General features: G+C 44.4%; 1 protein-coding gene across 1 annotated transcript; it reads right to left on the bottom strand.

The window, feature by feature from the left end:
• Positions 1-3,210: 3,210 nt before the first annotated feature.
• On the bottom strand, positions 3,211-5,694 carry LOC147724590 (uncharacterized). The gene has a single exon (XM_086918067.1). It carries the CDS (start codon positions 5,692-5,694, stop codon positions 3,211-3,213), a length of 2,484 nt encoding a protein of 827 aa, XP_086774193.1.
• Positions 5,695-11,872: the final 6,178 nt, after the last annotated feature.

Raw genomic sequence — 11,872 nt, 5'->3', positions numbered from 1 at the left:
ACATGACTCCCAAACTCGGGATCCTTTTCCACTCATGTATTCTACCTATTCTTAGAACGTGAAGTATGTGAGAAAAAAGTAAATTAAAATCATAAAACGAGAAGATAATCATTTACTCAGTAAATAAGAATAAAAGCGTACAAGTGCGTAAAAGATCTATAAAAATGTTCATTAGATAGAATTAAATTATAGCCATTTGGAAACTTTGTTAAAAATCAAAACCAAATATTAGGCTATTGCCAGGTTCAGTATTACTGGGAACGCTTTTATTACCTCGTATCCCCCATTTGGTAAAACTGTTCCTCGTTGTAGTTATATTTCCAAGGGAAAAACATTCAGAGATTCCAGTAGTATGTCAGAATATTGATGACAAACAGTCTGGCAATATTATGTTAGACTAACTATTGTATGCAAAAACATTGCTCCACTAAATGTAGATCCCATTGTGGCGATATTTTTGCAAACATTATTTCTGGTAGGCAATATTTAGGTCTTGATGTCCTAGAAACGTCCTGAAAATACCACTGCGCACTGCTTGGGGTGCATGACTGGACTCATTGTATCGGATGGCATGAGGAACCCACTTAATAGCGCTTTACCTCTGCCAATGAATGTGGGATGCCAGTGCACCCCATGCATTCCTTGGGACTGGGATCAAAGACCCCTCCACGTGAGGGAGATATCTCCAGCTGCTGAACGAGCGTATGCCTGAGGTCTCTTTCGCGCAAATGCCTGCACCTGTAACATAGATCAGGCACCTGAGGACAATTAAGAAGCGCTCACTTACGATTGTAATAGTATTAGCTTTCCACCCGTATTACAGAAGTCGCAATCCTAAATTACACAGAGTGCAAAAAAAGTTTCAAATGGCCGTTGAGCCACCTGGAAAGTCCAAATACTCGCGAGTGCGTACGGATATTGGCGCGCTCGCCCTTGCAGCCTTTTTATTGATGACAATGTAGATTTTCCTAGTACTTATGACAGAAAGTCTTAATTTTATTAAAGACACGGAGGCGAGTATTATGCCTTCTTTTCTTGCTTTATTTCAAATAGCAGCAAGATAAGTGAATAACTACAATACCCAGAAGGCAGAGCAGAAAAACTACTGGCCAATGGGATTGCACAAAACAAACAATGCACCAATCACAGCATGAATAGTATATATGAGCAGATCTGACCACGAGTAGCCCTCTTTTCTTGTGCAAGAAAGTCAGTGAGAGTGCATAAACAGAGGAACAATCGCAAACAAAATGCAAAAAGTCATAATCCAAGCAAATAAATCCTGAAGGAAACCCAGAACTGCAGGATAATGATGGAAGAAAGTCCAGCGGAAGAGAGACGATGATCCAGCTGAAGAAAGAAAGTCCACAGCAGCAGTTGCAGTCTTAGGAGGATGCTAGTGGCAAAGCTGGAGTTCCTAAGGGTGGGAAAAACAGAGATAATTAGTAATGAAGAGGTGGGATAATACTCGCCTCCGTGTCTTTAATAAAATTAAGACTTTCCATCATAAGTACTAAGAAAATCTACATTTTATGTCAAGAACGGAGGCTCCTATTATGCTTGTTCAAAGCACATTAAACACCAAATAAGAAGCAGTAACAACAGGTTTGCAATAAAATGTTTTGAAAACAGAACCATTTGACCAATCTGCTGATTTCAGGATATCCTCCAAACGAGAGCCTGCCCAAAAGGCTTTAGAGGCCATAGCACCCCTAGCGGAGTGTGCACCAAAAGCGGTAATGTCAATGCCCGCGAGGGACATAGCCCAACGCACCCAACGGGCTAGCATGGCAGAGGACACAGGATGATGGGGTTTTCGAAAAGAAATGAGCAATTGCGAATGAGAGGAGGTCCTGAGATCAGCAGTTTTTTGTTCATAACTTTTTAGGCATTGACCAACGCAGAGCTGAGGTTGGGAAGGGAAATAGGGATAAAACACAGATCGCAAGTTGGTTTTGGTACGCCTGTGAACCTGAAACAAAACACCAGAAGGCGAAAACTGTCTGGAAGACAAATCCAAAGCTTTGACATCAGAAACACGTTTGATTGATATTAAGCACAATAACATGGTAAATTTGGCTGAAAGCATTTTGAGAGAGAGAGCATCATTGTCAGGCCATGAAATAAACAATTTGAAAACCAAATTAACATCCCATAAAAAGGAATACCTAGCCAACGGAGGTTTCGAGAATCGGACTCCTCGGAGAAGGCGACACACTAATGGGTGAGTACCTACTGGCTTATTGTCAATGGGGCAGTGGTTCAGAGATATAGCAGATCTGTAAAGATTGACAGTGCGGTAAGATTTGCCCGCGCTAGCTTCTGAAGCTAGAAAGTTAACCACAAAACTTAGAGGGGCTGAAAAGGGATCGACAGACCGTTCCAGACACCAGCTTGACCATAAAGTCCAAGCTGACTTGTAGGCTCTGGATGTGCCCGTAGCCCAAGCCTTGCTGATAAAGAGTGAAGCTTCCTGTGAAACGATGATGTCAGAAGAGGAAGACCGGAAATTTTCCATGCTGAAAGAACCAGGGATCGGTCCTGGATCATGGCGTGGGGAAGACCCTGAGGGTCTAGAAGATCTTCGCTGAAAGGAAGAAGAACCGGAAAGTCCATCACCAGCTCCAGGAGCGAAGGAAAACAGATTTGAGCTTGCCAAAAAGGAGCCAGAAGAACCAAGGAGGTCGACTGATGTCGAACTTGAGCTAGAACCCTGTTGATCATCAGGAAAGGATGGAAAGCATAATTGAGGTGAAGGAACCAGTCCTGGAGGAAGGCATCCGTCGCCAGAGCGAGAGGATCCGGTCGCCAACTGAAGAAAGTGGGAAGTTGGGAATTAAGACGGGAAGCAAAAAGATCGATAGAGAAAGGGCCCCATTTCTGGGAGAGAGAAAGAAAGACGGAGGGAAGAAGCTTCCAGTCACTTGAATCTCAAAGATAACGAGAGTGCCAATCTGCAATGGCGTTGAGATTGCCTGGCAGGTACTCCGCCCGAAGGGACAGTTTGTGTTGGAGACAGAATTCCCAGAGGCTCTTTGCAAGTTCTGCAAGAGGTTTGGATTTTGTGCCACCAAGATGGTTTATGTAGCGGACCGCAGAAACATTGTCCATCCGAAGAAGAATGGAACAACTTGCCTTGTATTTTGCCAGACTGCAAATTGCAAAGGAGCCTGCCAGCCTCTCTAAACAATTGATGTGCAATGACGACTCCTATGGAGACCATGTACCTCCAGTCGAGATTGAACCACATTGGGCGCCCCAACCCGACAGACTGGCATCTGATTCTAAGACAAGATCTGGGACCATTGCGAAGATCGTTCTTCCGTTCCACGCATCTAAATGTTCAATCCACCATTGAAGTTTGAGGCGAGATTCTAGGTCTAGCTGAATGAGATCAGAATACGCCAGTCCTTTGCGTAGATGTCTTATCTTTAAACGTTGCAGGGCGCGATAAAGAGGAGGGCCGGGGAAGATGGCTTGAATAGACGCCGATAGAAGGCCCACTAACCTTACAAGAGAACGAAGAGACACTTCGGAGAGCTGGAGAACGTGACAAATCTCTGTTCGAATGGCTGCAACCATGGATTGTGGAAGATAAAGTGAAGCTGTGGAAGAGTCTACGTGGAAGCCCAGAAACTCTATACTTTGAGATGGGACTAGCATGGATTTTTCTGAATTGATCAGGAGGCCTAGATCGAGTAGAAGAGACTGAGTAACACCGAGGTTGGCAAGAAGAGACTGTTTGTCAGTGTGCATGAGCAAGATATCGTCCAGATAAATGATTAGACGAATACCTAGGGACCGAAGATAAGACACGACAGGTTTCATCACCTTGGTGATGCACCAAGGAGCGGAAGAAAGACCGAAAGGAAGCAAACAAAAGCGGTAGGTGACTCTGAGCCACTGAAATTGAAGATATTTCGTGTGAGATTCGTGAAAGGGAATCGAGAGATAGGCATCTTGCAGGTCTAGTCTGACCATCCAATCTGATGGACGTAAGGTGTCCCTGAGATGGATAATGGTCTCCATCTTGAAATGCCGATAAACCACGAACTGGTTGAACCACTTGAGATTGATCACAGGACAAACATTTTTGTTCTTTTTCCGGACCAAAAAGAGAGAGCTTAGGAAACCTGATGGATCGAAAGGAGCTTTTAGAATAGCTCTTTTGATAAGAAGATTTTGAATTTCTTGTGAAACTAGCAGAGCTACGTCTGCGGAAAAAACAGAGGATGAGGAAAAGTATCCTGGAAAGGAGGAGCTTAGAATTCTATGAGATAACCTTGGACAGAATTGAGGACCCAAGGGTCCACTGTGAGAGTGCGCCATTTGTGAAGAAATAGAGACAGACGACCTCCGATTGGAGGTGAGGGGATTACCTTGAGTATTGGCGTTGCTGTTGTGGAAGCCTTTTTGTCCATGGCGACAGAAGCCACGACCTTGCTTGGGGAAGAACTGTGGCTTGTATTCCTGATAGCCGGAGTTGGCTGCCCCTCTGGAACCTTGGTTTTGATAACCTCGGCCGGAAGAGCGGTTCCTGCCTCTGCCGGCCCTGCCAAAAACCTGAGGGGCAAAAACTTTTTTAATGGAGAATTGGGCTTTGTCTAGAGAGGCAAAGGTAGAGACATAGCAGCTGAGGTCCTTGACAAGGGTATCACCAAATAGAAGTCCATCCGCCTTCACACCATGATCCTGGGAAGCTAGGTTTGCCAACTTCGGATCTAACTTGATCAGCAGGCCCTTGCGGCGTTCATGAATAATGGCAGCATTAGCATTGCCCAAAAGGCAAAAGGATCTTTGAAGCCATAATGAAATTTCCTCAGGATCGAGGTCAGAACCCTCTAGGAGGGCCATCTCCGCCATGTCCAGCACTCGGGCCAAGGGACCAACAACATCCAATAATTTGTCCTGACAAATGGACCAAGCTCTGTCAACGCCCTTGCGAGGGTCCTTGCCAAATTTCGAGAACAAAGTAAGGAGAGGTTGATCAATGGAAGGAGTGACAGTAATGTGAGAAGGTAAGGAAGGCTTGGGGCATTCGGACTTGAGCTTTGCTCTGACAGATTTGTCTAAGGGAAGACGGAGTTTTGAGGAGATATATTCACCCACATGGGGGGTGGGGAACCATTCTGTAGAATTAGGATGTCGGATAGAAGAGGGGTAAAACATAGGATTGCCTTCCGAGTCAAGCACGGGTTGGGACGCAAAAGCATCAAGTCTAGCTTTCTTGGGAGAAGGAGGATCAATTTGAAAGAGGTATGCCAAATCGGCAGTGTCACCCATATCATCATCATCATCCATGTCAGGGATGGAATCAATGACCAGCTTCTTAGGAACCTCCACGTTTTTAATTTTGGATTTACTTTTTCCCACAGTAGTTTTAAACCCCTCCGTGGTAGGAGGCCTGGGAGGGACCGCGCCCTCAGTCGAATGCGAGGACAACTCGCGACTCAAAAGTGAGACACTTTTAGATATAGTAGAGTAAGAAACCAGTTTACGCTTTCTGCTTTCCCCCGCAGAATGGGCCAAAGCTTTGGTCATAAGACTCATAAGAGAATTCTCCATGTGTTTGGAAACACGATTCATAGAAGCTTCCACAGCTGTTTCTACAGAAGAATTAATAAAATGGCTGAGGTCATTTTTGAAAGTTTCACTTTCATCATTATCAAGCTCAGGGGAGCTTGAAACCTCCATAGCAAAAACGAAATGGCAGTGAGGAAAGGGTTACAGCTGGAAAGGGGTGTGGACGTGTTGAGAAAGAGGGAAAACACTCCCCTGGGGGCGGGAACCGTGAGGAGAAAGAGCCGATACCGCAGAGGAACAGGCGTCACACAGAGCAGCCTCGGCAGACAAGCCGGTAAGGAAAGCAGCTTAGCTGAGGAGCGCAAAGGGAGAGACCAACAGCAAAGCGCGCGAGAGGGGAAATAAAACGGGTCCAAAAACGGGACCGGCAAAGAAAGGAAAGGAGAGCGAGCAGCGCTCAAAGACATCAAATATGAACGAGCGCAAGCAGCGCTCAAAGGGAACACAATACAAAATGATAATTAAACCATGAACGATGCAATAACACTTTAAACAGGAGAGTAAGTAGAAAAAATATGACTTATCTGACTGCGTAGCGTAAAGAGGGCTACTCTTGGTCAGATCTGCTCATATATACTATTCATGCTGTGATTGGTGCATTGTTTGTTTTGTGCAATCCCATTGGCCAGTAGTTTTTCTGCTGTGCCTTCTGGGTATTGTAGTTTTCACTTATCTTGCTGCTATTTGAAATAAAGCAAGAAAAGAAGGCATAATAGGAGCCTCGATTCTTGACATAAAATTGTGGATGGTCGCAGCTGAACTCACAGCTCGTTTTTGGCACCATGTTACCGTGTCACAAGTATGTAGAATTTGAAGTCTGCATAATGTCTCTTGGATCAAGAGCCATTTTGTCTGGAAAGAGATCTGATGGCATAATGGTTAAAAGGTTTTTACTGTTTCTGTGTCCATGGGGCAATGCGTTGATGCATAAGGGCCATACCGTCGTTTCTGCAGGATTTAACATTTCCTTTTTCATTTAGGATGAATATACAGAATTCATCGAACAACTGCAATGTTTGAATGTCTGTTCTTTAAAATATTTGGAGTATCTCACTCAATCTAAGCCATCTACTGAATCATTTAATAGCCAACGACCAATTACGCGCAGCACCACAAATGAAAATTCATACAAAAAAGCACCTAAAATCAATGTCGCTTTCTTGATTTGGTGAAGTCACTCCCGGTCTTCAGCAGTTTGTAAGCCGGTAGCTTATACGATCATTGCTTCTAAGGACGTTGACACAGGAAAGTAATTCTAGGTGGCTGTCAGGCTGAGAGTGCCTAATTGCAAATTGAAACATCAAACAAGGTCGCTTTGCCATGGCAAAACAGAAAACAAAATTGTCACTTTGCTTAATGCACATAAAGCTTTGCTGAAAAGTGAAGATACAGCTGAACTTGGTAGAGTTTACCAGGCAAAGCAAACCTACCTAACTTGGCGACTTTGCTAGGCATGCAGGGTTGTTCATTTTCTGAATCGATAAGGATAAGTGATTAGATTGTTAGACAGACGTGTGGACGGACCGATGGATGAATGCCAGAAATGCCAGGTTAAACTGACCATTTTTATCATCAAAACTCCATGCCTATTTCACACCCTGGATATTACATAGAATATTGACTACGAGGACTGCAGCCTGTATGCAATTCGGTGCGAGATAGGTCATTTTTATACATATGACTTGGGCATTCAGCACATTACAGGACTACTGGACGGCAGTGGAGCAGCTGAGGGTAGTGGCAGCTGTCAAAGTGGAGATGACGATGAAACATTGCCTTCTGGGCCTGGTACCTGGGCCAAAAAAGGCCGCACAATTAGGAACAGTGTCGGACTGACCTATAGGACAATCAAGCATTGCCCCATGGGCTGGTCTGACAGGTCAATGTGGGGGCTTTTTTTGAGCTGTTTGTGGGCCTGTTTTAGGTTCTGCTGGGCGAACTTTTCCTGTTGATATCCTTATTAAAACAAACATTGCCTGCAGCAAGATCAAATCCATGCAGACTTCCATCCCCTGCAAAACACTAATACAGTGTGTCAAAGTTCAAAACTGCCCCAATTTGCAAACATGGAGCAATTTTTAGATATATAATTGACTAACGGGGGCCAGGTTTATTTTGGTGCCCAGGCATATTTTCTGTTCCAATATGACCCTGATTAGGTATTGTTTTGCATGTCTGCTTCTAGGCAAGAGGTGTATTGCTAGCGCCAAGTGAGAGTGGATGAAAATTCAGAGCGAGACATGGGTCTTTGGAAGGAGATGATAGCTTGGTTGATGGAGGCAACTTGTGGTCCGGATATAACAATTTAAGATCCATTATTGGCTCCCCACCGTCCTTAAATACTGTTATTGATGTGTTGGTTCAGCTGTTCTGATTCGGCATGCCAATAAATGTAAGATATGTATGCTAAACTGAGATTTATGCAGCAGTATGGTAGTTTTTTGTTTTATAATGAGAAAATCATGAAATAAAGCGTTAAAAAAAGATTGATCGAAAGACTGTGTAAGATACCGCCTCTCTGTACAGTGTGCTCAAATGTACACTATGTAAAGAGTGCAAGATATTCCCAGACGAAGGTAAAGGCAACTAGAAGATAATACTGGCATACTAACTCTCTTTTTTTGGTAGTGTGGGTAAGCAGTTAGGCTTACTAGAGGACAGTGTTAAGGGTTTGTTGTACTCACAGAGGCAATAATTAGGACACAAGTTTCTTTATATACGTTTGAAGATATACTTTGTACAATTTTAAAATACTTCAATAAATACTTGATAGACTTTGGTAGGGAGAATAAAAGACAATGCAGTTCAAAATATGCAGTACTTTCTGTAACTACGAACATAGTGGTCAATACGTCAAACATTTACCATTGAGGTAAGCAGAGGAAGCTGAAGTCTCGGTTAGTGAAGTACCGCCAATGCAGTTACCCATGTGGTTGCTGGAAAGAGGACTCAGCTGAGGAATTTAGGAGGACCCCGCTACCTTGGACAGTTGGAGATCTTCTTCAACTGCTGATTGAAGATCTCTGGAGGCCCAGGACTCGGGTACAGGAGTAGTCGAGATGCACCTGGAGCAGGAGTACGAGAAGTCAAGGTTGCTGGATGTCGGAGTTCACCAGCAGTGGTCGGGCCACAGGTGGGTTGCAGGGGAGATCGTCACGGAGAAGAGGCAGTCATGCCAACATTGCTGCTCTTGCTCTTGCCATCGAGCCAACAGCAGGAGGGTAGGGGATCTCAGGAGCTGGGCTGTTTTCAGCGTCAGTCGCTGTTCTTCGAGGATCCCTCAAGGTGATGGAGGCAGGCTGCAAAGTTTCTTTACAGTGATGAGTTGCGTTGACAGAAGTGCCGGTCCTCAGCGACTGTGGCTTGTTACCAGTGGTCTCCGGGTACTAGAGCCTCTAACCCAAACGGAGGTGTGTGGCAATTTGTGAAGGCTGGGAGGGCTCTGGGGTTTCTTGCAGGTGCTGCAGGCTTGAGGAAAGAGAGCCGGTCTAGTTGTTGAGTCTGTTTAAAGCTGTCAGGGTTTTTGCTAGTTTCTGATTCAGCAGGGCTCAGTTCCTGATCCTACAGCGGTGTTCTTCTATCATATTCTGTTTGTCTGTCAAATCTTAAGTCAGGTTCCTAGGGAGGCACCAAAATACTGAATTTATGGACATTTTCAGGAGGGCTAAATAGTAGCCAATGGGCTGCCAACCTGTAGGGTGCCTACACTGTCATTATGCTTATCCCATGTCGGTGGTGTACATGCCCTGACTTCTAATAGGCTACTATCCAATCCTCAAGTTGGCACAAAGTGAAAAGTGGGGTCTACCTCCCCTGCCCCACCTGAGTGGGTGTCCAGGGTTAAGGTAGCCCACCTCCTACTTTACCAAATATTCCCGCCAGTCCTCCCACTGAAAATGAAATAGGACAGATGGGTCGCCATTAGCTTCTAACAGTAGAGGGCTGGGGTCAGGATTCAAAGGTGGCATGTCCTTTGAAGTTCCCACTATTGTTGAGGCAGATCAAACAGGGAGGAAGGTATGAGCACCTCCACTCAGAGCAGGCATTGTCTCCATGAACCGCCAGATCAACACCGTCGCTTCAACCAGTTTCAACTGCCTGCGCATCCTCCTCAAGACCTTCAAATGGATCCCCCCCCCAATTGCAGAACGACCGTCACCCACGCCCTCATCACTAGCAGACTGGACTAAGGCAACTCGTTATACGCCTGAATCAACAGAACTCTTCTACACAAACTCCAAACCATCAAGAATGCTGCAGCAAGACTCGTCCTCGGAACTCCAGCCCACAAGCACATGACCCAACACTTACGAGGCCTCCACTGGCTCCCCGTCAAGAAGAGGATCTCTTTCAAGCTCCTCACCCACACCTATAAGTCCCTCAACAACACCAGACCCAAACCCCTGAACAAGAGCGTCTCCTTCCACTTACCCAAGAGGAATCTCTGCTCCGCTTACCACGCACTGGCAGAGGTCCCTCGCATCTGCAAATGTAAGACAGGCAGTAGAGCTTTCTCATACTTCGCAGCCAAGACCTGGAACGAGCTCCCTGTGAACATCAGATGCTCTCCGACCCTGCAAATATTCAGGAAGGACTTCAAGACCTGGCTCTTTGACTGATCTAGAGCTACCCCCCACACTCCCCCCACCCCAGCGCCTTGAGACCCTCACGGGTTAATAGCGCAGTTTATATTCCCCTTATTGATTGATTGATCCGGCGACCTCTGGTTCTCTACCCAGTGGTCCAAAAACATGTCTGTTGAGGCCAATCTTGGTACAGTTTTGGGAAAGGAGATCTGCCACTGGGACCTGGTTAGCAGGGACTCAGTGCACGTACAGTGCGAAATTATATCAGGCAAAAAGTGGGAGCTAACCATGTCACAAGAGGCACTTTTCTACAGACCAACAGACAGATAGATGGAGACACAGATAGACAGATAGATAGGTGAATGGAAGGGAGGACAGCCATACTTACAGACATAGATAGATAGATAGATAGATAGATAGATAGATAGATAGATAGATAGATAGATAGATAGATAGATAGATAGATAGATAGATAGATAGATAGATACCTAGACAAATAGACCTACATCTTTTTAAATGTAGCTAGAGGTGATGGGACTTTAAACCACGGGTCTGTAACATTTTTGAAAAGCACAATTCAATGCAATGCATATTTAAACAGGTTATGTGATTGTTATAATTCCTTTGACACTTCAAGTTTTAATTTTAGCTGCAAGCAAAAACAAGGTGATCCTTTTTGTCATCACTCATCAACATGACAAAGGCATCATTTGCCTGATTCTGAGCTATGACAGAACAAGACACATTTTGAGCTTCTCAAATGATCATTCAACTCAGGAAAACAATTTCAATTAATTGAAGCTCATCAGTCTCAAGAGTGTGATCTGAATCATCTACTTGGTGCCTGAAAAAATTAAGGGCCAGATGTATCAAGATACCGTTTTGCGAATCCTAACTAGCGATTTTTTGCGAATCGCTATTTAGAATTCGCAAAACGGTATGTATGTACAAAATCGCAATTTTTTTGCGGTTCCTTATTATTCTTTATTTGCGAATTCGTATTTTGCGAATTCGCAAAAAAAAAATAATTTTCAATGCATTCCTATGGGCCAGGAGGCCCATAGGAATGATAGTGCAATAATTCTCAAATTGCGAATTCGCAATTTGAGAATTATTTCAAGGGTGCAGGGGTGTCTCATAGAGACCCTGCTGCACCCCTCAAATCTACATGTGTGTGCATGTGGCACACATACATGCCACCCTTACAAATGCCAATTAGGGCATTTTTAAAAGAAATCGCAATTTACCACCAACTACAAGTTGGTGGTAAATTGCGATTTCTTAACACAAATTCGCAAACCAAAAATGTGTCATACATATCATTTAAGGAATCACAAAATTTGCGATTCCTCAAATGCTATGGCAAAAGAAGGAATCGCAAATAATTGCGATTCCTTAAATTGCGATTTTTTGATACATAACAAAAATCGCAAATCGGCCGTTTGCGAGTCGCAAAGGCCGAAATTCTGTGAATTTCGGCATTTGCGAGTCGCAAAAGCCTTGATACATCTGCCCCTAAAATTCACACTTTGTGTTTTTTTAACTCCTAAACAAAATCCTGCATGGCCAAAGGTGTTTAGTAGCATATGGTTTTATAAACACTGTTTTAAGAAACTGAGTTACTGGTTAAGGGAGGTGAAACCCTACTCAAGCAGGATCCACAGGGTGAAGCCACAAGTAAACTCTAAATTACTGTGTGCTCA

This window comes from Lissotriton vulgaris, chromosome 4_1, assembly GCF_964263255.1.
Source record: "Lissotriton vulgaris chromosome 4_1, aLisVul1.2, whole genome shotgun sequence".
Taxonomy (NCBI): Eukaryota; Metazoa; Chordata; class Amphibia; order Caudata; family Salamandridae; genus Lissotriton; species Lissotriton vulgaris.
Note: the sequence above shows the minus strand (reverse complement) of the source record. Positions and strands in the feature narration are given on the sequence as shown.